Source organism: Pleurodeles waltl, chromosome 4_2, assembly GCF_031143425.1.
Source record: "Pleurodeles waltl isolate 20211129_DDA chromosome 4_2, aPleWal1.hap1.20221129, whole genome shotgun sequence".
In the NCBI taxonomy this organism is placed as follows: Eukaryota; Metazoa; Chordata; class Amphibia; order Caudata; family Salamandridae; genus Pleurodeles; species Pleurodeles waltl.
In genome coordinates, this window is record NC_090443.1 from 380,095,644 (window position 1) to 380,121,631 (window position 25,988).

At 42.2% G+C, this 25,988-nt stretch overlaps 1 protein-coding gene across 6 annotated transcripts in view; it reads left to right on the forward strand.

Annotated features, from left to right (window-relative positions):
• The window catches only part of PBX1 (PBX homeobox 1), a 385,571-nt gene that overhangs the window by 279,083 nt on the left and 80,500 nt on the right, over window positions 1–25,988 (forward strand). For 4 of the 6 annotated variants that reach the window (XM_069231492.1, XM_069231493.1, XM_069231496.1 and 1 more), the window contains exons 4-6: window positions 2,158–2,348; window positions 11,613–11,748; window positions 12,980–13,139. In XM_069231492.1, the coding sequence (XP_069087593.1) occupies window positions 2,158–2,348; window positions 11,613–11,748; window positions 12,980–13,139 (487 nt within the window). The remainder of the gene's footprint in view (window positions 1–2,157; window positions 2,349–11,612; window positions 11,749–12,979; window positions 13,140–25,988) is intronic. The other 2 variants (XM_069231494.1, XM_069231495.1) reach the window with 1 other exon arrangement.

Sequence of the window (25,988 nt, forward strand, 5' to 3'; positions counted from 1 at the left end):
GGCTTGAAAATTCAGGGATATAGCTGGGACCCCTCCCCCTTTGTGAATGGGTTACCACCTACTTCAAGTAGGTGGTAACTGCGATTGTTTTGCGACCGCATCCACTGTCACAAAACAATCATACGTACCTCTGTGATTCGGTATTAGGAAGGGACGCCCTTGACAAGCCCCTTCCTAATACTGAATTGGTATGTAGTCGCAAATCCAATTTGCAATTCTGTAACAAGTTACCGAATCGCAAATTGGACTTGTTACATACCAAAACGCATTTTTGCGATCGTAAACGGCCCATCGCAAAAATGTTTGACACATCTGGCCCTAAGTGTTTCAGCCCTTGTTGTATGAAGAGCTTATACAAGTTTGATGGGCTCTAAACTGAAACAAATTCTGTTGATTACTATCTGTATTTTAGCTGTCCCTTGTCCTACTTTGAGCAGCAGCAGTATGTGCCGCCCTAGGTTTGCTCTACCGAAATTGGTGGGGCGATCCTGTGAATCTTCAGTACTCATTTTTCTGTTGGGCTAGTGCCCTGCTTGGTTTGGTCTTTTGTGTATGCCGTGTCCCAGACTTCACTACTGTAAAAGAAAACTGGTTTAATTACTGGTCGAACAGTCACATTCAGAGTTTCACCTGGAGTTCAGATGATGGAGCTTTGCTTTTCTAGCATAGAATGCATGAATTACTTTTTCTTGCAGGCATTTCATGACATAGGTGACATTTTCAGACGAGCTAAACGTTATTGTGAAATCGTATTGACTGTTTCATTTGAAGACTTTTTTTTGTAATTGAAGAAGTTCTGTAAATATGTATCTTGTATTAATTCTCTGAGCAAATGCCTTTATTAATTTTGATAAGGTGTGTAAGACGATGGAGGGACTCACTGGGTAGTTCAGGTTCACCCTAGTCCAACCCTTTCCCCATAACAGAGGAGTGGGATACTGCTGTTCTTTTACCTTCCCTTGTACTGGAAAGGTGCAACTCCGGCTTTGATATGGGGCACAACTTAAACAAGTAAAGATTTCTCAGGGTCCCTTCACCATATTTTAGTCTCAATCAAATCTGGAAAGCCTTCTCCCTGTAATTCAGTCGGCAAACCATTTCAGAATTAATTTGGGTCTTGTTCTTCCACACATTTTAATGAAATGCCCGACATGCTGTTTTTCACGCTGGCCAGTGGACATTTGCAGCTGGGGCTGAGCTGCGGCCGAGTGGGTTCTGGGGTAGGGTGCTGACCTGTTGTGATTTTACAAAGCCTTGTATAGTAAGGAAGAATGATGGTAGGAGAGCGGCAAAGCCAGAGGCACGTATTCTGCTCTCAGTAGCCAAATTGGCTAGAAAATCCAGAAAGTGCAGGCCACTGCCTTTCTCTGCTGGCCATTCACCATTCAACAAATGCAGAATGAAAGTTCAGGGATAAACGAAGATGGAGACTCACTGGCTTTTCATTTGCCTGCTTTTTGCAGGCTTAATTTAGGGGACATTTCCCAGATTTCCCCCCCTCACCAGGACCCAAAAGTGGCAGAAATCACACTGTGAGAAAAGGTTGGAATTGTCCCTGTTGTTTGTGGACATAAGGCAAGCTCAACTCTCCTTGACTTGTTGTGAACCAATTATTATCTGAAGTCTTAGCAAGGAAAGCAATGCACAATTCAGATTTTATGTGGAATCAAGCTTTGCTGTAAAATTGAGAGGCAGCAACTAAACATTGTAATTGTAAAAATAAGATAGAGATGAGTCACAAAGATAAATATAGTAAGAGGAAAGCCTTAATAAATACAGAAAATAAGCAGGTTCCTCAGGAGCTACAACAGGTTTTTTTAAAAAACACAAAGTTGATGAGTCCATTTTTTACTTTCACTTGTCATTTTGTTTGTTAGTTTTTGATGGAAAATCATGCAGATACCTGTGGGAGTTCTTTATTCTTTTATTTTAATTAGAGTTTGACAGGCGGTAACTCCATCATAATGTGGTGGTTGTCCCTTCTGCTGTATTACAAGTGCCTTTGACTATAATGCCCTTGTAAGATGGTGAACTGGACATCCGCCACATTCATAATGGAGTACCGTGTCTACCAAACTCTAAGTAAGCCCACTTACGTATTAACTGTTTGTCGATATTGGATGTCATTGCTTCAATAGACTTAATTTTTAATTGCAGGCATGCAACGAGTTCACCACGCATGTTATGAACCTATTGCGTGAGCAGAGTAGGACCCGGCCTATTTCACCAAAGGAGATTGAGAGGATGGTTGGCATTATTCATCGTAAATTCAGTTCCATCCAGATGCAGCTAAAACAAAGCACATGTGAAGCTGTCATGATCCTGCGCTCTCGATTCCTGGATGCACGGTGAGTACTATACGAGCATCCTTTGGCCCACTACCTAATGTCAAATTGTGGTTTCCTGCCACCAATGTGGCATCCTCGTGGCTTCAAGTATAAGTAAATGCAGTCTTTTTACCATCATATACAGAAACTGCCATCACCGTTAACACATACCTCAGCATCTTGACTTCAAAAATTGTCATCTTGATCTGCTTTTCTGCTAACATTGTGTTCCACAATCTGCCAGAGGATGCCTGATTAGGACAGGGTAACAGATAAGCTACTCACACATGACCTCTGTAGAAATACCTCTCCCAACGCAAGTTGAAACTTCTTCCTTCAAAAGTTTAATACAAGCTCTGTTTTGAAGCATATTCTTATTTAATCATATTTGAAAGAAGTCTGAGAAGGTACAAAGCCATTGGCATGTTTATCACACATATCTCTAAGACCCAGTTTAGGAATATTTCAGAGAGACTCTATAAATGTTTATGAACTCTACTTATGAATAAAAAATCAGCCCCAAAGAACATGAATATTTAATCAGTTAGTGGATCTAGAGTTAAGGAAGGGAAGACAGATACAGCTGTATTTCCTCTGTGATTTCTACATAAAACTAACCATTGAAATGGCAATAGCAGACAAATTCATTAGTCAAACATGGTGCACAGCTTGTGAATCTATAATGGAAACAAGCTATAAAGCTATTGTTAGTGGAAGGTGTCATTTTTGGGTCGAACCTACCAGACAGCACAAGCCGACTCGAGCCGTCTCGTTGCAAAATACTTTTTGTCAGATTACCAAAATCCTACAGTGTGCTTAAAGCCCACCCTTTGCTTTCTGCTGGTTGGCTTTGCTGTCCCTTTCATTTCCTTGCTTCTCGTTTGATATTTTGCTTAGTCTAGCTTATGTTTGTCATACTCCTGTGGTATAGCCTCTACACTTCTCTCCCCCAACCTGTTCACTGTTCATCCTTCCACTTTTCTCCCGTTCCCTTCTCAGTCTCTTTGTCTTGCTTAAGCACCCTGAGGCCCAGGTTCTGGTAGGTGATAGGTAATGCAGCGCAGCACTCAAAGTTGCTGCGTTCCGTGACAAGGAGAGAGCAGGAGAGCGCCATATTCTGATAGAAATCGTACTCTCCTCCCCTTTCCCCAGCACCGGCGCTGTTTTCAGCTGCCATGCACCGCGCACACACCTTAGTGCCATAGTGCCAGGATGTGTGCGTGAGTCTAGCATATGTTTCGTACAGGAAGGGTACCCTTCATGTTCAAAATACTGTGCCTAGACAAGTGCAGATGCTTTCCCCGCTTCGTATGTGTGCTGTAGAGTGCAGCACACATGCAAAGTCAGAAAAGCAGTGAGAAATAAAAAAAATTCTCACTTTCGCGCCTGCTTTTCAAAGGTGTTAATTTTTGGCGCTAAACCCTCAGAGTAGGGTTTAGCGTAAAAAAGCATGGGTTGTAGCACAGGTACGCCCATGTACCACCCATGTAATGCCTCCTTGAAGCAAAGTAATGCAAAGCAGCATTTTGCGCTGCTTTGCTTTAATTTGCCACACAAACCAACGCAAATACCAGTTTGCGTTGGTATGTGAATTCCCCAAAAAGTTTCGCAGTCGTTTAGCGTGAAAAAATTATTGCTATACCAACGCTAAAGCTTTGAGAATCTGGGCCTGAGAGTGCATGTGTTCCAGCTGTCTCCCTCGTGTGCTTGTCTCGCCCCTCCCACTCACTGTTGCTCTCTTTCATCTGTTTGCTTTTCTTCACTTGCGTTGCTCTCTCGTTTTTTTTCATAAGAACTCCATCTGCTTTTCCAGCTGTCTCCCTTGTTTGCTTCTCTCCCTTTCCATTCCGTGTTGCTCTCTCTTTTCCATGTTCGTCTTTCCACCCCCCTTGTAGCTCTCGCTCATCCATGTGCTTCTCTCCACCCACTGTGCGCTCCTTGTGGCTCTCTCTTGCTCCAGTGGTGTTCGCTCCCTCTTGTGCTTCTTCCCCTGTGTGCTGCTTTTCCCCTTCCTTCTCCAACCCCCTCCTCCGATACCCCTCCCCCAACACCTGCAGTCCTTTTTTTGTAAAAATTAAAAAATAGTCAAAATAAAAAATAAAAAAAATCTTTATTTACCAATTTTAGTGATGTCTTCCATTTTAAATTAAACAATATAAAATTAAAGAAAATTCCCCCACGTCTTCTGCTCGTACGTACATGTGTTGTGAGGCATGCACTTATCAGTGGAATACCAACACTGCCATTGTGCCTTTTTTACATTTTAACTTGACGATGCTTTACAGCGTCTCAAGGTTGTACAGCACTTCTAGAAGCAATTGGCAAAGCCAATAAGTTACAAAGGAGAAGCCTATATAAGCTTGGTCAATGCTCGTTCTCATACTGATCTGAGTGGATTGTCAAAAGTAGCTCAAGTGATTTATTTTGTCACAAAAAAGGTAGGAGTTGTGGAGTGCTGGTCAGTAGCAAGAAGATTTGATCTGGAAGTAAAGCCTGGCAGATATCTGCCAATCTGACTGATGATAATCACATCTGTTGGATGTAGGCAACTAAGCATTTACAGGAAATATTTATATGCTGTACAATTATAATGCAGAGAGAAAGCGTCCATTTCTGACATATTCTGAAACAGGTTCAACCATGCACATGCTCCCAAAATGTGTAGCTACATCACAGAGAAAGCCTTATCAATTGAAAGACTGTTTTTCTTTCACTGATAGCTGAACTCATTTGAAGAATCTGTGCAAACCATTGATAGATAGATAGATAGATATCTCCTAAATTAAATGGGTAGATGCATGTAGATTGGTGGCGAGGTACGCCTGCAGAGGGTTATTGGACGTTAACTGATGAACTCTAAGAAGCTTTGTTTGCACATTGGTCAGCTCTTGTCACAGATACCATACCACTGCACCTGTACCATTTCTTTGCATCAAAATTGGCATGGAGTTAAAGCTTAAGCTCACCAAGCGGGCCCATAGATAGCTGAAGGACACAAATTTAAATCTGGACTTGAAACCTGAATGGCTGTGACGAAAACATTCTTGACCATGGAGGGGGCGGGCTGACATCGAGTTAGGACCGGAGATACCCCGTGCAGGATACACATGCCCTGCTTCACATACAATCTACATTTGGCCACAGCATCAGCTATGCAGCTTTATTGATTTTATGGCCTGTCCTTACTGCTACATATTAGCATTGTGCATTTTTAATAGAAACAGGAACGTGTTTTTTTTTTTTCTCGAACAGCATATTTAATGGCTATACAGGAAACTTAACTCAAATAAAACGTATGTAAGAATACACTTAACAATAAACCGAAGGTCCTTTGAAACGAACAAGCTTGTCCCTACTTAACTCCTGGTTTCACTTCTAGGCACTGTGATTAAACAATGTTAAGCATCTCAAAGCACGCACGTGTATGTAGATGTACCAGAACACTGTATATAGAGGGACGCTCTGGGAGACATAGAGGCAAACAGTGCATCAAATTGAAAAAAAAAATCTGAAACATGATGTAAATCTTACAGAGAGTTTGAGATTGTTTTCAGTTTACATAGATAAAATTCTAATAGATTCTCACAATCGGATAAGATCAACATATTTTAAGGCTGCTTGGGCAGAAGAAAGGGTACATGAACATGTCTAGGGGACTCAGACATTATTTATTAAAGAGATATAACTTCTTTCTGAATGTGAGGAAGGTAAAAGCAAGTTGTGGTTAACTGGAAACGGACTTCACGGTCCTCTCCTGCTTTCTTGATTTCAACACCTTCTCAGGGGTAGTAAGCGCTATATACAAATGCAATTATTATTAGGATGGTATATACGAAATGTATTGAAAAAGCTCGGTGACTGCTTGTGTGCAGTATCTTTGTGAATGAAGTGTGTGAATTATCACAAAACACAAGTAATTGTTAAAAGACTGTACAGACGTTTGAGGGAGTTCTAGGATTCACATATTTGTACTACAAGAACATTCAAGAAACCTGAAGAAAGAATGCCATTTGGCCTGCGTGCAAATAGCAAAAAACTGGTTGTAAATAGATTGGCAGAATTGTGATTAAATACTAACCTTTGATCTTTAGTCTGTAATCAGTTTTGATTTTGATTTTTTTTATACTTGTAAGTATGCCATTTACCTCGAGGGACAGCTCGATGCTATAAAAATGTATAAAGAACTACACAGAACATTTAAAACCAAAATTATCTGGACATCTAACAAATGGAATGAGCAGAATAAAAGCATCATCTAAAATGTTCTAAACGTTAAGTGGTGGGTGTGTAGAGAAAGAATACAGATCAGCAGATCTTTCCATAACTTAGTAACTAAGGACCTTCTTTATATTTTGGTGGACAGAATACTCGATCACAAATGTAAGGGATGTCCTGGCTGCCTTATTTACAAGTGAAATATAATATAATGAACTTGTAATACAGCGGACAAGGTATCTGACACATTTGTAACAGAATATCGTGTCTACCGAAATCTAAATTAGACCCTAAATATGTTAAGGAGCAACATCCACCACGGGGACACCTTAAACACTTAATAACAAAATAGCTTCAGATTTCCAGGGACGGAAAACTAGTAGTTCTGTAGGAGGAGAAGTGATCAAACAGACAGAATCGATCAAGGCTATAGAAAATTGTATGCATCTGGCAAAGATCCTTAAAGTAATTTCTTAAATGCTCTGAAATGAGTGATGTTCTTTGGCAGAGCAGCAACAGGACCAAATTAGTTAAGTTTTTCATCTTGCAGGCTGCAAAGTTGTAGGTCCTCCACAGTTTAAGTGCTACGTTCTTGGGAGCCCAAGTAAAAAGTATTTCAATAGTTGGTTCGGAAAAGGACCAAGGCACAGAGAGAGAGTTGAAGATGGAGGTGAAAGCAGCTTTGATTTGATCTTCGAAAAGAAAGGGCCTAATCCAGGAGTATTCCCATCGATACCACCTAAGTTACTAGTTATCTTGTGGCTGCTGAAGGTCTAGTCCACGCTATCCAAGAATTAAAGAGATCCATGATGGTCGTATGAAGACCAGTGGAAGCAACAGAGTTTTTAAAGTTGACTTGTATATCATCATATTTAGTTGTGATAACATTCTTAAGTCATTGTTTGAATCTAACCTGCTCAAAATTAAAGCCTAGGAAGAGTTTTGCATTAAAATAGACACTCTCCTCCTAAAAAATATCTGATTACTCCGGGAGCTATTTTCAATGGTGTATGTTTTACATTTTGGGTCTAGGAATTCCTTAAAATAAGCATTCTTTGTTTTGCTGTCAGCTTGCCATCTGTCTAGTGATTTTTTTACCTCTTTAATGAATACTAGAAGTAAGTGTGAGCCAAGATCATCTTAGTTAAGGTAGTATTTGGGCTTCTCTTAGGAACATTTGCAGATCATTAGAGAAAAGTAGTGTGTTACAAATCACAGTGGACATGAGGGTTGTAGATTCCAAATCAGCATTGCCTAGTGAAATAATCTGGCTAATTTAATTCAAGTATCTGCACGAGAAGGTGGACTAGAGGTCTTTCAAAGCGGGCTGAATGGCTGTCAGATTTGCAAAGGGTTGATCATTTTGAAAGATTCTATCTCTTCTGGTGAACTTTTTTGGTGCCTGTAGTGCAGTGGTTCTCTGGCCTCGCAATGACAAAATGGAGGATGGGCTAGTTACGAGCGATCTAAAAATAGAAAATATCTGTAAACAAAAGATTCTACAGAAAGAATACACAAGTGACATCTAGTATGGATTGCCGGAAAGCAGCTGAAGGCAAGCACCTAATCAGAGTGTGGAGGAATTACTGTTGCCTTCTCCACTAATGCCGCTTCTGGGATAGTAGCAGATATGGCTGGGGTAAATGCTTTTGGGCTGAGGGGAACCTTCCTGATTCGCTCCTGTTGTCCAGTGCTAAAAGCACAGGGGTTTCCAGGCAAATTCTGTCATCAAGTAAGCGTCTTGGTTTCTTCTCAGTTGTAAAGGTTGTTCTATGACCTGACCAGAAGCAGTGCTTGTGCAGTATCTGAATTGCCATTTAGATTCATATGGGGGTGTACTGTGGGAAACTCAAAACATTGGTGGGGCGTTGAGGTGAACTGTTTCAGAAACTAATAATGTCTCTGCAAAAAGTATAGCCAACAAATAGATTCTTGATCTTCACCTTTTGGTGGTCCCTGCTGCCGCTTGACAACTACTGCAGCCTTGAGGGGACCGTGAGAAAAGTTAATTGATGATGGATGTAAAGCAGAGTTAGGCTGCAACATAAAATAGCCACAGGCAGCGAAATAAAAACGTTCCACATTCACCAACTATTATTTAAAACGTTTTGCCGCATACATTTTGGGAGTACCTATGAGGGGCCAATGCAAGATTTTTTTGGGCAAGTGGTGCATTTTAACATTGTGCAAAACGGATAATATTAAGGAATTCAAAACTTTAGCCACATACAGATGTTAAGACATTTTAAAAGGGTGTTAGGGTTATGCACTGAAGAAATCTTGGGGTAAAATAATGGTTACAAGTTCCACCTTAGCCACTGCGCAGCTCATATCGACCAAGAAGAGTGCCAGCAGTGGCCTTCTGGGTTAGCCCGTCTGCCTGAGGTCTGTTTGCCAGATAAATCACACCAACTCTGTCATAGGGTCCTTTTGTTAAATAGATTCTTCCTTGGTGCATCTGTGCAAGGGACCAGGTAGAAAGAACACTGGACATGTCTTGCTTCTTAACTTGTGCAAAACAACTTGCAATCAGCATCTTAGCCGTGCCACTTTCATGGGTATATTTCAATCAGTTTACCGATCAGCCATTCATATACAATGATGAAGTGGGTGACTTGGAACCCAGCTTCAGTGAAGTACCTAATCCATGAGCATAAAAGCAGGCAGTGATGTACTCTAACTCCTGGTAGCGGATTTCACATGTTTACTTATCACCTACTTCGTTGATAGCAAGGACCTTCTTAAATGTCAAGTGAAACTGGTAACCTTCAGACAGTTAAACCTAGGAGATGTGTGGGGGACTAAAACAGAGGCCAGATCTAATGTCCTATCCAAGATGTTTTATGGGATAGGCTTCTTTCTTTATCGGGTCAAAGCAAGAGCAAAGCATCCAGAGGTACCATTTCTGATCCCGAAAATTTACGTTCACTCTTAAGAAGAAAAATAAGTGAACAATAGATCGACAAAGCTTGATGTCAACGCAGGATTCTGTTTACTCCCAACCTTCGTTTTTTAAAGGTCCATGTGCTCTTGGCATGGTAGTACGTGGGTGCCACAAAAGGGGACAATGTTTAGCAATGTGTCACTTTGACAAGGACAGCAAAAATGATTGAGTCTAAATTACTGTTTAAGCTTTTTCCACTACCCTCACTCTGGATTTTTTTAATTGAGGCACTCTTTAAAAAAAAATGTTTTTGGTAAAAGCAAATCGAATGCATATCGCCAAAAATAAGGGAATTCGTGAATGAGATGTTTCTCGGACCGTATTTTTTTTCTCAGTTCCTAGAGGAAGCCTGAAAATAGAGATACAAAAGTAGTGTCTAATTTGTAAAACAGATATACAGATTAATTAAACAATGAGCTGAGGGCTCGGAGTTTTATTAGAAGCCCAACACTGGCACTGTCGAATGTTTAAGTTACTGAATACCCAGGCTGTCTGTCCTGGGTTTTACCCCATGCCTCTTTTCTTCCCTCCCCCCCCCCCCCCCCCCACACACCCTACTCTTCCTGCCTATTTATCTCAGCCTTACTGTTTCTTTTCGTCCCTGCTTTCGCACTTAGCTACTGTTTTTCTTTCCACTCCCCCTGCTTTCTCCCTGTCCCAGTCTTGCCGTGGATCAGTGTCTGATGATGAAAACTAAGTCCCAGTCCCCAAAAATTAGTGCCCCATGCCAACCACCTGCAAGGTACAAATTAAGCAGTGACGCAAAGATTGGACAATGCCCGGCAACAGTGGGCATCTAATATTTGAGGAAAACCCTCCTGTAGAAACCTAAACGTTGCTGCTCTACCTACATTGAGCTATTTACTCGTTGTCATCGGCTCCCTCCTTACGAGAAGCCTGGCTTCTTGACGTCCATTATCGTTGCCTCCGTAGACCGGCACCCATTGTATTTTTTCCAGGCCATAATATCAGTAACCTTGACGTCTGGGTGCCGGCCGGGGCTAGCATGGTTTTTGCCTTGTTTTCGGCTCCCGCCTTTTCTTGTGGAGACATTATGCTGCTAATGATGCTGAATAAAGCGAGGCCAAACAAAGCTGGAGAGGCTCTTCACGGCTGAGCTCAAATTGCTTTTGTTGCTTATGTTTCCAAGGCAACCCCCGCGAGTTAAAATGGCACGGTCTGTATTTACACGCGGCTGGGAGAATAGCGGAGCGCAGCACTCTGCAATTATCACGCTGTCTTCGGGGTGCGGGGAACAATCGCCCAATGCATCTTGGTACGAGACGGCCAAAGCTGAGATTCCGTATCCGCCAAAAAAGATAATACCACGTAAAATGTGATTGCTTGGGAACAGCAGTCAGTGCCGCGCGAGGACATATTTTCCAGACATTGTTTTGGTTCCGCAAGCATTTCATCTTTTTTTTTGTATCACGACAAAGGCGTGACATACTCCTTAAATAGTGTAAGCAGTCGGCCGCTGTAAAAGTGCGAGGCATATGTCCCACTCGCATGGCGAAACACAAAGCGTGTCGCCGTTAATGTCTCATGTACCTACAAGCAGTGCTTAATTTGTGGTGGTGCTTGCCGGTCCCGGCACTCATTTTTGTGACTGCAACTTATTTTTCATCATCATATGTTGAACGGTGACTAAAGAGAGCTGCACATGCATTAATCTGTAAGAGAAAACAAGGTACAACAGCATATTTGCAGGTAACTAATGTTTTATATCCTGGTATAAATAAAACAATGAAAAATAGGCACTTTCCTTAGTGTTGCAGGCCGGACATAATTTTGTAAAATTTTGTCTTAAACTGTTTAAGCCTTAAACTAGTTGACCCCTTCACATTTCCTGATATGTTTCTCTATTGTTTGGTATTACAATAGTTCATTTTATTTACTGAGATATTGGGATGCAGTTTAGTAAGGTAAAACTCCACAAACTAGGTAATACATTCAAGCGAACGGACTGCTTGAGCTCCACCACGAAAACTTAACAAGAACACAAAATACATCTTTCCACCAATGCTCTGATCAATGTGATTAGATGACTGCATTGATAGTATGCAGTTTCTGAATTCTTGACTTTAGGCCCTAGTAATGCTGATGTTCTGTTGCTTTAATTGTAGGCGGAAGAGGCGAAATTTCAACAAACAGGCAACGGAAATCCTGAATGAATATTTCTATTCCCATCTCAGCAACCCTTACCCCAGTGAGGAAGCCAAAGAGGAACTAGCCAAGAAATGTGGCATCACAGTCTCACAGGTAAGTGGTGGTGCAACAGCTGTTTGTGCTTAGCAGTCATATAATTCAGGAGTCACAACATATTTCAGTGACATTTGTGTGACCAAGTGGCAAATCCGCTTATCCGGTGCTGAGTCTGGAGGAATCTAAAATCATGGACTGAGAATACTTCTCCCTGATTGGCTAGAGTTCAATTTCGCGAAGTATTTGTCAGGCTGTGACCATGATCAGACAACACATGACCACACATTACATATAATTAGATAGATTTATACAGTGAGACGGTGTCAGATTCTTGCATGTTATGGCATGAATATCATCACGATTTGCCTGTAAATGTTTGACCCAGCATATGTGGTGCTGGAGTAGTTGTGTGTTATCTCAAAGAACTTGAAATAGCATAGTTCTGAGCAGCATGTGAACCTAAATCATTTGCAGTCTACAATCTGTGGACTGATGTACTTCACTGTCCCTCATACAGTGATTTAAAATTAAGTCAGATGGAGTGCACTGCAGTTGGATGCTGTAGCAGAAGGTTCTTCCAGTGGCAAGTTACGCCGTGTCAGCTATTTCGTGTCAGTTGCTTCATGTCAGACATTGAATGTACTTGCACACGGTGAAAACGAAATATAATTTTGGGCAGTGGTAGTCCCCGTAGAGGCGCAGCAGGAGTAAATGGCATTTGTAAGATGGCATCCTTTTATCATTTACAGTGTAGGGATATTTAGGAAGAGCACTTGAATCACCTAGAAGTAGATGAAGTGTTAGATTCTCTGAAGCTACACACTGCAAAACCACATATGTAAGAAAAACAATGTTAAAACATAGAATCCTTTTGAGTGTAGAAACTGCTGAACTTCGGCAACAGCTGGTATAATCCTAACATTCAGTTGAGCTATTTCGAGGATTTAAATTTGTTTTAACAATTTGTTTAATTCTTTGCTGTTTTAAAATTCTGTTTGATAAAGCTATGCTGTTTCTAACTTCTGATTGATAAAACCACCCCGCCAAAACAAAAAAACAAAAAAAAATGTAAATAAAAGATTTATATCTAAAAACATGCAGCAGAATCTAGCCTGTTTTTGTGGAAAAAAAAGGTATCCTTTTTTTTTTTTTAAAGAATAATGGTAAATGTGAGCTTTTCTTTTTGAAGTTTTAAAAGTGCAACCAGCAGCATGCCAGTTATTGTTTTTAACAAAGGAGATGACACATCACAAGTAAAATAACTGATGTTTTTTTTAACTCATCTTAGGTATCAAACTGGTTTGGAAATAAGCGAATCCGGTACAAGAAGAACATAGGTAAATTTCAAGAGGAAGCCAATATTTATGCTGCCAAAACAGCTGTCACTGCCACAAACGTGTCCGCTCACGGAAGTCAAGCAAACTCACCCTCAACTCCCAATTCTGCTGGTTAGTTTGTTTTTTTTTGTTTGTTGCTGTTTTTTTATTTTATTTGATTTTTGTCGTTTCTTATTTTTTAATATTCTTTTCGTTTTCCAAATTCTGTTTGTGTCCATTTTATTTTTCTTCTTCCAGACGATGTATCATGGTGTTTTAAAAGTGTCTTTTATTTTCCTTTTCTTTTTATTATTCTTATTTTATTGTTTTTGTGGGATGGGGAATCTAAATGGACGAAAGTAGTAAGCCAGCCTGAGATTCTGGAAGAGAAAATTCACTGTGCAACAGAGGTTTTTTGTTTATTAAAACTGAAAACGTGGCTGGTTGTTGGGGTGGAATATTTTTCACCATGATTGCTTGGATCCATCTTTTATACTGCATTATCAATATACTAATGAATTGATTGCATAAACAACTCACATTAAGATATCTAAAAGCACTGCCATAGAAATTGACCAAAGACATCAATTAATTGTTTCGCTCATGCACTAGTCTCTAGTCATTATGGTATACCAGAGGAACTATAGGAAAATACTAGAAAGCTATGTTTTTCGAACATCAGCACCATAAGAAAAAGGATCAAGCACTGGCAACTGCTTCATACCAAGCAACCAAATGCCTCTAGTACCCATGCTCCTACAGGGATAAGTATTACACCTCAAAGAGAATTCTGATTACCATCGCCTTAACCTATGTTCAGCTGACATCTGCGGTAACTTGGCACAGAACCCCCCCATCATGTGTCTCATCCAAAGCAGAGCAGCCAACATCAACAAAATGCCCAACATTATTCATAAGACAATTTCTCTTTACCCTTGAAAACTCAAAGCAGTGGTTTGGCATTCGACGTATATCTAGTAGCTAAGTTCTCCGAAATGGAGGTCACAACTAAGCCTTATACCCCCCAGAAACACCCAACCTCCCACACACGTTAGCTTGTTTCTGTCTTGGTAGCAGAATTTAATCTGGCCTGACATACATCAGAGGAGATTGTTCTAGTAAGCTGCTAGTCACCCATTCAGGGATGAAATTCTCCTATATTCCTTCATTTTCTTCATTTTGCAAACAGCAAGTTCTTGTCACACTAAGGGCCTCATTACGACTTTACTGATCAGAATTATATGACTGCCAAAGCCGTGAGGAGGAGGCTGCCGTCATACCAGCCGAAACAGTGCCACAGCATTGGTCTCGGTTCCGAGACCAATGCCGTGGCACAGCAGCACCCTCGGAATGCTCACTGTCTGCATAGCAGACAGTGCGCATTCCAAGGGTGCTGACAGGGGAGCCATGCGCTGCCCGTGTCATGGGCATGGACAGCGCAGAGGCTCCCCCTGTGGTCCCCAGCACTGGCTTTCCCCCCAGCCTTATCATGGCAGGGACCCCGCCATGAAAAGGCTGGTGGAACGAGGACTTGTGATCAGCACAGTGGCGCTGAACCCAACACCGCTGTGGCTGACCATGACTCCGACCGCCGCCACCCCCTACCCCGGGATCTATGATCCCGCTGGTGGCAGCATTACCCTGGTGGTCTGACTGCCAGGGTCGTAATCTGGCGGTCAGTCTGTCAGGAGTGTGGCAGTCCAACCGCCATCGCAGGTTTGGCCTAACTCATAACGGGAGCCTAAGTGTTCATCTTTTTATTTTTCTGTCACACAGACTTCAAATCTGCATTTTTTCTCAGTAGACAAGAACAGCCCTACATTCTAAGATGTGGAAGCCGTGATTGCATTTTCACACCTTTCTCCAGTTTTCTTCTAGATCACTCGTGACTTCCGTTCTCTTGCTTTTCCACCCCAGACCACTAACCATATCTACATTGTTTTTCATGTACTCCAGGGATTAATAAATACCCTCCAACATGAATGACATCCACGCTGACAAACAGTCATTATCTTCCCAGGTCTTCACAAAGATGTCCCAGTTGGTGATTCAAGAATTAGACGTTGATCACCACTGGTAAAACAGAATTGGGGTTAGTGAAAACATATTTTCAATCATTCTTATGATCATCTTGACCCTGCATATTGCCTAGACCTAAAGGGCACAGCCAGTGATTAATCATTGTCCTATACCTCACCTACACGTCATAACTCAACAAAATATATTGGTGTGTTTTATTCAGATTCATCAAACTAAACACAAATACCATATTCCTCTTCAGCTTTGCAAGCACTGGCATAACGAAACATGAAGAGGCCTCCCTGCAAAGTACATAAAGGTCTCTCCTCTGGTCTCGCTCAGGAGCTCTCATCCAGGATACTGTGCTGAGGGGGCCCCTGGATCTCGGGGAGGCCCCCCACATTGCAATGACTGCGGGGACTTCTGTTACGCCACTGTTTACTAGCTTGGTCTCAGGAGCCATAATCTATGCCTTCTTTCCACTAGAAGAGACAACTCAATTCGCACTGGGGTTCTCAAAAGCAAAATTCATTCTTGTGCTACCACTACAAAAACTTTGAAAGAACAACTAATTGCAATTTCCATCAGTGTAGGCAAGTCAACCATGCTGTGCCCTGAAAGAAAGAAACAGATTGGGGTGTTTTCCTCTTTGTACAAGGCTCTAAACTCTTCACTCACCCTCAGATTGTATTTTTCAAATGGACTAGCAAAGCAACTGAACTCTTTATTCTGATATGTGGACTTTGTCACTCCTGGTAAAATTAAGGCTAATTTTCAGAGTCACCAGGAAACACCCCTCTTAATTGCTCAGTGTCAAAACGTGCAGCGGTTTTTGGCTGCTTGGCTCCACTTTCCCTCTATCTCCTGGGTAGGGTAACACCCATCAAAATGTTATACACACTGCAAAACTACCTCTTATCCCTCCCATGGAGGTCCTTCAACAGGCTTACAGCCGCTTTATGTTCCTTTCTTTGGTAAAGCAAATCCCCTTTATGCCCATGACAAAGTGCTACTAATCTACCTGTGATAGAGTCCTGGTAATGGCAGACCTTCAGTCCTACTACAGGGCTGCATAGGTTCTACTAATTAATGAGTAGCTTTTTGACACTGAGGGAGAACAGCTTACAGAATAGAGTTGCGAGAGCCTAGCAGAAAATCTCTTCTTTACTATGTATATGGTAGAATCCTTCCACATGAGACCTCCCACAGCCGCAGAGACTAGACAATCTTGAAAACCTGGTCAGATACGCTGAAAAGGTAGACTGGCAAGGCTGACTAACAAAAGAAACTTCACTGTGGGTGAGAGCGGTACTCCTACAGGTAGGTGCACTCCCAGAGGTTTAGGGATGGACTAGGCACCATCAGTGTAGGGGCAGTCCTCACATACAATACACTCAAATAGTTCTCAGGTCTCCAAGGAGAATTCGGCCTGGTCAATTCTCAGTTGTATAAATTCTTACAACTGAGGCACAAGGCATGCACTATAACCAAATACATGTCAATTAGATTCAACAACTAACTTCCATCCTTTAGAAGCCAAACTCATAATTGAAGATCTCAGGGTCAAAAATAAGGTCTCTCACCTATACAAATCCATCCTAACCAACATACCGGAGATGTTGACCAGCCGAGCGCGACAAGGGAAACTGCCATAGGTTCTGTAGAGGACTCGCAATGGCAAGAGGCGCTAGCAGTGCCTAGAGAGATCTCAATAGGGGCCAAATTCTGCTTTATGCAATTTAAGTGCATGCATTGTTCTAAACTACACAAGAGCAAAATCCTGGTGCTTTAAGTTCAATTCCTTACCCTTGTGTCTCCGATATGAGGCTGGCGAAGTAAACCTGTTACAGATAATCTGTTACACATACTCTGGGCCTGTAGCACACTGAGCGAGTTGAAATGGGGTGTGGTGGGGGGAATGAAAGTATATGCATTGAAGTTATGAACACATGCATCTTGTTAAGCCCACACATTGCATTGTTGAATATTCTGGAAGACCTGGACCTTACAAGGTACTAGACTCTGGTTTTAGTCTGAGCCAGATATTGGCAAAATCAGACATAGTCCAAAACTAGCGTAATTCAGTTGCACCAAGTGTTGAGAAATGGAAATGTGAATATAGGTTGTTGGAGAGGCCTATACATGGGGCAAGGAGATGCTCTCAAAACCATGTTAAAATCTGGGGGGCTTGGGCTTCATACCGGGGTCTGGTATATTAATTAGAAATCATTTGTCATGAAGGAACATGATTTTTCAGGAACTGTGGGTGAAAATGGCTTCAGTATATGTATACGCAACTTGGGATGTATGCTACATTTACACTAAAGACTTTCTATGTGTTAACTGTATGCCGTTTTTGGTATTAACAGTGGTTGTTCATATGTTTCATACATATATCAACATCCCCCTCTTTTGCTCCTTCGTTTTGTTCTGTTCCTAACAGTATAATGGAAACAAAAAGATACAATCACATTTATATAAAAAAACTTTCAGAAGTTATGATCTCTGCTGCACAAACAAGCCTTTGGTGAGCTTTTCAGCTAATACCCATTTTTTTTTTACAAAAACAGTGCATTGCCCAATGCTCCTTTTACACATTTTATGCCACAAGTCATTTAAGTTACAATGCTGGTGAGTCTTACATCACTGACATTTGTTTTTGATTGGATAAATTCCTAGATTTAACATGCCTCCTCCATACCATGAGCAGCTGCTTTAGGTCATGTTTTAGGACCTCATTACGAGTCTGGTGGTCTGAGGACCGCCACATTCGCGGTGATGGTTGGACCGCCACACTCGCGGTGACGGTAGGACTGCCACACTCGGGGTGACGGTCGGACCGCCACACTCGTGGTGACGGTCGGGCCACCGCACTCCAGGCAGTCTGACCTCCACATTACAACTCTGTCGGGCGGACCCGCCAAGGGACTGCTGTCCCCGCCAGGAACATGGTTCCAGACGGGCTAATGGCGGTCTGAGTTGGACTTAGCCACAGCAGTGCTGAACTCAGCGCTGCCTGGCTGCTCACAACTCAGCTGTCTGCCAACCTTTCCATTGATCCTGCTATGGAAATGTTGGCAGAAAGCCAGTGCCAGGGGCCACAGCGGGGGCTCTGCACTGTCCATGCCCATGGGCATGGTCTGCTTTGCAAACAGTACGCATTTCAATGGTTCTGGTATGGTACAATAGTGGCCTCAGTTCCCCTAAAGGAGCCGAGACCAATATCGTAGCACTGTAACGCTTAATACAACGTTACTGCCGGTCAGCCTGGTGGGAACATTGTAATACGATGGGGGGAATGCCATTGTTATGACAATGGCGTCCAACTCGCAAGTTTGGTGGTCGCCATGTCTGACCGCCAAACTTGAAGTCAGGCCCTAAGTTACCATTCCAATAATTTATCTCTTTAATTGAAATGGAAACAACACCAAACAATTTACAAAAACAATATAGAAATTTTCAGTAGTGTTAGTTTCATTTAGATGAGGTATAAAATAGTTAGAACATACCTTGATGTTTAACCAAGCCTGTTACTGCAGGCTTTTCACTCTTATCCTCGAGTGTCCTAGGCACTAAGGTCTTGTTTGCAGGTTGTGCAAACCCCACTGATTTTTCCAGGATGCTCGGGGTATGAGGAGAAGATAAAAGATGGACTAAATCCTGTAGGGACGATTTCAGATTTGGGGTTGGCACTAGTCTGATTAAAGCTTGAGATTTCAATGTTGACTGGTCAGGAAGCCATAGATATTAACTTGACCAAGACTGGCCTTGCACAGTTGTGTGTCCCATAGGAATACTTTGTGTAACCTTTGTGGGAATTATAGGAAAAGTTCAGTTTACTCTTGTGTGGGTGCGGTGCTGCCGCCTTGCTTATAGATATCTATGGCCCGAAAGCTTTGTATCACCCAACCCTTTGTTTTTTACATTTTATGAAGTGTGGGGCTGGCTCCTTAAAGTATGTAAGATTAGCACAAAGTATGACAATGGGCCAAGATACATCAAAGAGAAATTTCAAGCTTCCTGTTGCTCACAAACATAGAGTAAATGTTATTTCGGTAACATCTTTCTCTACATAAATGTTAGGCTCATTGAAGTTACTCTTAAACTTTGAGAAATTCTTGATGAAACCATTACGCAATCCCTCAGTGCACCACATTCGCTCCTGCATTTTTGTAGTTTTCAGTTTGAAAAAGAATCACTTCTTAACACTGGGTTAATGTTTATTTTGTTTTGAATCGGGGTGAAAATATGGAAAATCTACAGTTTGGACACATGGCAAATTAGGGGAGTTGTCATTGAATTTAAATTTGTGAAAAACATTTTGGCAGACGGGTTATTCCGTTGCAATGGTGACGAAAACCCCGTCCATCGAAATATAAATCCCTTAGGAAATAATGGGATATATATTTCGGTTGACAAGATATCAGTCACCGTTGTGACAGAGTAACCTCTCTGCTGAAATATAAATCAGGCCCTCGTTTTGCAAATCAGTTTCACTTGGTAAAAAATTTAATTTTATTACACGAATCAAATTTCTTACTTTGCAGATTTATTAGATTACTGCCTAACAGCAATTAGTTTTTTCACAGAAGTTATGTTATCTAGTGATTTGCTTTCAGGTCAAATATTAGGTGGCTCATTATCATGGTTAACAATCAATTGTTAAGGGAATACTTAACCGCAATCCGCCCATTTTGCTTTTGTATACCTGAAATTTGTCATCTCTTCTTATTGAAGGATCAAACTGGAATACCATAAATGATTCTTATGAATTTCATAGTCTCACCATAAATAGTGGAATTGAACACTGTTCCAGTTTTTCAGAGCAGTTCACATTTGTTACCATTCCAGATAGACTTGTTACTAGGCATTCTCAGAAACTGACGACATCTCTCCACTCCACTGATGGGATACAGTCTAAACTTTTCCTTCTCTGACAAAAATCACAGCCCTCGGGTTGAGTACTTTTAAGTTTTTACAATTTTTAAAATACCAGATTTTATTCAAAATACACCTATTAAATGCTGCTGGTATGACGGAATCGTAGCGTACAGGCGATCACTTCCAATCCCATTACCTCACTTCTGTACAGTTCTTCCTTTATGTAAATGCGTGATGTAACATAGTCACACTTCACTGAATTATAGAGTGATGTGTCTGCCCTAAACAAATTGGAAGGAATTCTGACTAAAACTCTCTCCCTTCCAGGAAAATGAAGTTATGATTACCTTAAAAATTATGTGGTGCTATGTTAGGTTGCATAAAGGAAGTCGTAATACAGAAAATAATTTCACCAATTCCCTGCGATTTAATTTTGCTAGTTTTGCAAGCTTCGTTCTACCAGTCGTCTTTTGCTTTTGCAAAATAGTCCTTTTGAAAAGTCATAATTCCTTTTCTTGAGCAAAGTACTGTCAATATCCGCCTCCACTGTTCGTTAGTCTGTTCTCTTGCAAAATTCAATAGGGACTTCGAATGGAGCTTCAGAACTGTTGAGGTAACGGTGCTTACTGAGACCTCGGATTAAAATCTGACCGAAGCAGAAGCACACTACTGCATTTTGTGGAAATAAACCCGGTTTGGAGTCTTAACCGCAATCTGCATTTGTATTTTACAAAGAGAAGATGCGTTAGGCATGGAGTGGCAAGGATGTTTGAAAGGTGACAAACATGTTATTGAAGTTACCACAGAGCGCCAGAATCATATCTATTCTGAAACCTGCTGAGTTAGGAAGGTTTGCTGCTGCAAGTCAGATGTGATCACTAGCTGTAAGGCAGGAGAAAAGGAAAGCATTAGACTTATTTGAGGGTAGAGTTTGCTGCTGGTGATCCAATATTTAAAAACTAGGGGCCTGATTACGATCTTGGCGGATGGGATACTCTGCCACAAACGCCGTAACCAGGCCCTATAGTTTCAGAATGTTGATACAAGGCACGTGATTTTATCCAGGCTTGGATGTACACAAAAATGTCTGAAAAGAGGTTGATCAGGTTTAAATAATTTTGTAAGTCAGCAAACAGGCTTTCTCCAGATGTTGTTGTTCAGAGCAGTCATTTCCATCACCAGGAGGCAATATTTGTGTTGTGCAAGGCAGACGAATTTTTGTGATGCATTTACTAAGGGGTCATAATGTTACCAATCCAGGGGGGACATTTTCCTCTTCTGTAATGGATACTTTATCATTCACTGCAACTGGGAAATACTGTTGGCTTTGTTTTTACACAAAATGTCCCTTTCTGAGGTGAACCCGATAGATTATAATCGGTGCATGGATAAAAAAAGTCTTCACTGATGTTAGATCGTTAATTATTATAGCATTTTTTATGTCACAGATAATACCCTAGCCTTTTTTCGCTGAGAACATTTCGAGAAATTGCTAATATTGACAAGATGCACCGAATTAGTCTTAATTTCCAAGACCTACCTAATATGCACTTATTTTTTATGAATAGAGGGACCGTGTGGACTAGTGTAAACCATTTTTTTCCTTAGTTTAACTGGAAATTAATACTTGAGCATACTGCCACAGCTCCATCATCGTCGGTGCTTCAGTTAATATATTCCCATTGGACCGCTTTAAATTGTGGACTTGATACCTAAGAACAGTGCAAATGTAACCCTTAATGCTACTTCTTATATCACGATTCAGTGGAAAGAACATGTATCATTGTTTTAATTTGAAATCAAAATTCTACATATCTTCATACATGGAGTATTTGTTGAAACCCTGTAAACATTGTCGAACTATTTATCACTGCTGACCTCTCCCATATCACCATGGCATTAAAACATGGAGCACTGCTCATACATCCAGACTTTCTGTGCTCATACTGACTGCCCACTGATAAGTCGGCTTTAATACCTGTGAACAGTAACCTATTCCGTGCAGGCAGTGATACACCCTATCTGCGCACAGGACTGTGCTTTATATTATAGGATATCTTTTTTTTATCCTATTCAGAATACCTAAATAATGGCCACTTCAGTTGGTACTAACAAACTGCCGTTCCAACATGTTGTTGATAATAAGAAGTATGATAATTTCTGAATATCAATAGCACCCTAGAGCAAAAAGAAAACTTTACTAGGTTGGCAAAAATACCGCCTTAACATTCCCCCGGGCATTACTGTGAACTGTGACATAGTACGCTCGGCAAGACATTGTATTATAGCTCAATCATAAAACAATGAAGCAAACACTAATGCACCCAGAGCTCCACCACAATAGTCTTGCTAATGGTAAAAAAGAAGCAAGAGTACATCTTGGAGTATACACTGCCTTCATGTGTTGCTGTCTACAGCAGATCAAGAATAAAGCACTACCCCGGTTACCCAATGCACCCAGCAGGTGTGAAACCAGATACCTACAGCATTAAACATGTAAACATCAGGCTTGGTATCTTTCAGATCACAGCTGATGACCTTGTTGACTATCAGTAGCTCATGGTCATCCTAATTTTTGAAGAATACTTCTAACCGCAGGTTCCTCACCTTGCAAATACCAACAAGCCCCTTACTCGGTTTGAAAATGTCTCTCAGCATTGCTCCTGTGCCCCAGCAGATGGTGTCATGTGGCTCTGTGTCGACTGTCCCACCCCAGAGTCAACATCAGAACTTCATAAAAGCATCACACTGGCACATACACGCCAGGTCTTTCTGCACCTTTAGTCACAAATCTGGAGCTTGTTCCCAAAATTTTAGCTTGACTCTGGTGAAATTTCAGTTCGAAAATTGTTTTACCAGTGTGCAAGGAGCATGTCCCCACCAAAAACTACAAGGTTTGAGCGCTGCAGGGACTGTCACAAACAGATGTTTCTGGCAGATACCCACCAGGTATGTTTCTGATGTCTAGTGTTATCACATCACGCTAAGGCCTGCAACAACTGTACCAGGATGAACCCCAATGCGATCTGGACGCACAAAGCCAAACTCTACATTGCCGGACACCAAAAAAGGGGCATATGGCCATCCAATTGAACGATTTCCACAAAATATCCTCCTCGCATTCGAATTCCTCAGGTAAGGTGAAGTCCAAGAAGAAACACAGGAAGACAAAACAGGAATTTTCTCCATCCAACCGTTTTCACTCAGAGAAGTCACAAAGACATCAAAGTGCCTCTCAGTCTCCTTCTGAGGAACCAATTGCACAACAAGTCCTAATGCAAACTGAGTTTCTGGGTCCATCAGTGACACCACAACAGATAGAGGCTTTCAAAGAAATCATGTTGTGGATCTTCAGCACCCTTCCAGTACCTTCTTGGTTGACAGCCTTCTAATGGACCTTAAAGAGGACAGTGGCTTGGATACCTCTCTGACACTCAGTTTAGTTCATCCTGGCTTCTCAACAAAATCCACCTCTTTTGCTGCAGTGACCTGGTGTGCGGCCGAAGTTCTTGACTTGCAGCTTCCATCTATTGAGGTCAAAACTAACATACTAACTGTCGTTCTGTAGCTTGGACACAGCTCCACAGAACCACTCCTTCCTTTCAGTAAGGCTTTCACTGCCACTCTGGTGGACACTTGAGCCAATCCTTGTTCTTGCACGCTGGTAAAAAGGCAAGTGTCTAAATGCCCTAGACCTGCCCCATGTGACCCTGCCTTCCTCACACTGCATCCCATACATGAGTCTAGTGGTGCATGCCTCTACCAGTAGGGTAAACCCACACGTCTTCCTTACGACTTCTCTTGAGAGAGCGAGAGAGAAAGTCAAAGCAAATGGAGGCATTGGGAAACTTATGTTCTTCTACCCAGTCTGGCCATTCTTTCAGTCAGTGCCAGCTGCCTCCTTCGACAATACTTGTATGCACTGTGGAACATGGTCAGAAAGATCTTGCCAGAAGTCCCTGTGAGCTTCATTCTGACCTAGAGCAGATCATCCAGAATTGCCACGACACTGGGGGCTGGACACCAGTGACTGCATCGGCAGGGCAGACTGTACCAGCGTGTTGGGTTGGCACCATGCATGAATGAGATCCACGTTTTTCTGGTGTCATCCAAACATCATTACTGGATATACCTTTAGAAAGCAGACTCAGGACTGAGGTGCTTCAAAGAAAGCAAGGCCACAGCACACTCCCTCTGCCTGTCTGCACCTGTGTTGCCATGTCCCCATCAATTTTGCCCTTTTTGACGCTTCAGAAGGGGTTTGGCACAAAGACAATGCCAAGGCCCACTACCCCACCAAAATCGCCCCCACCAGTCCTTTCGAGGCTACGTCGGAGATCCAGCCGTCAATGTCCAGGAGGAGCATACTGCCCAGTTCCATATCCATCTGCTTGAGCTTCCAAGCCAGTTTAGTTTGCCCTTGGAATAGCCACTCTGTTTGAGGCAGGATAAGATGTTACCTAAATGGGTGGCAGACTATTACGTCTGACAAATGTGTGCTCCAAATACTTTAGCAAGGATACACCCTGCCATTCCTGTCCGAAACATGGCATATCCCACCCACATTAGAGTGTTTTTCAGAAGACCATTTGTTCATTCTTCAGCAAGAAGTCCTAGTTCTCTAAAATGAGCTATAGAGAGGGTTGTGGCATTGGATGCAGGAACAGGATGTTTCTTGGTGCTGAAGGATAGAGGCCTTCTTCCTATTTTAGATTTTCACCCTCTCAGCATCTTCCTGAAACAGGACAAACTGGCCCAGGCTGTATCTGCCCTGGATCCTAGAGAATGGATTGTTGTGGTGTGCCTGCAGCATGCCTATTTTCATATGCTCATATTGCAGTCCCACAGGTGTTATCTGCAGATCAGGATGTGCCTAAAGCATTTTCACTTTTCCGTGCTCTCCTTTGGCTCCAAAAGGGTCTATCAGGTGTTCACAGCAGTAATGGCAGTGGTCGCTGCACACACTAGGAGGTTGGACATACCAATCTTTCTCTACCTCAAAGACTGGATGGTGAACACGGGCTTGCCACTGTCATTCTGGACAACCTCCAAACTACGGTGGACTTCTTAACATCTTTTTGTTTTTTGGTTAATGTGCTAAAGTCACTCCAGACTCCTTCACAGCAGCTCCCATTCATCAGACCAGTTCTGCATAATGGTGCAATTTTGAAACTTCCTTCTGGCTCAGCAACTCCAAGGCATTTGGGCCTTGATACTGATGCCACAGCCTCACTTCTAGCTCTCAATGAGAGTTAATTTGAGACTTCTTGGTCTCGTGCATCCTGGAGTTGGACTATGCCAGATGTCACATGTAGGCTCTGCAAGGGAATATGAAGCCTCCTTAGGCTCAGCACATAGGTAAACTGTTGGATTCTAACCAGGTTTCGGAGGAAACTGCAAAATACCTGCAGTGGTGGTTGTTTGACTGCAATTGGACTGGCCACAGACCCTTCTCTCTACCCCACCCAGAGCTGATTGTAATGGCAGATGCATCATTGCTGGGGTGGGGAGGCCACTGGCAGAAGTGGAGCTCAGAGAACTCTGGTTATCAGCAGAGGCCCAGCTCAACATCAAGCTATTGAAGTTGCAGGCCATTTGCTTGGGCTTCCTACTGACCATCTAAAGGAGGCTGGTTCAGGTCCCTGTGGACAACACCACTGCCATAAGGTACTGCAACAAGGAGTGTGGGGTTGGGTCCTAGGTCCTGGGTCCTGTGGCAAAAGGCTTTGAACCTCTGGAACCGTCTGAACCATCAAGGCATTTCTCTGGTTGTGAACCACCTGGCACACATGGACAAATTTTCCAGCAACACCTTCCAGATCGTGCGTGGCACTTGTGATGCAGGGCATCTTACTGAATTGGGGAAAGCCCTGGCTTCATCTCTCCACCAATGTCCATAGAGCGCGCAATGTGAACATTTTTGCATAGTGGAGTTCCTAAGGCGTCTCTCTCAGAGATGCATTCCACCGAGAGTGGAGTTCGGGACTCCTAGACGCTTTACCGCCTCTACCTGTTGTGCCTTGAGTTCCAAAGAAGATTAGGAACGACTGGGCCAAAGTCTTCTTAGTGGCTTCGGAATAT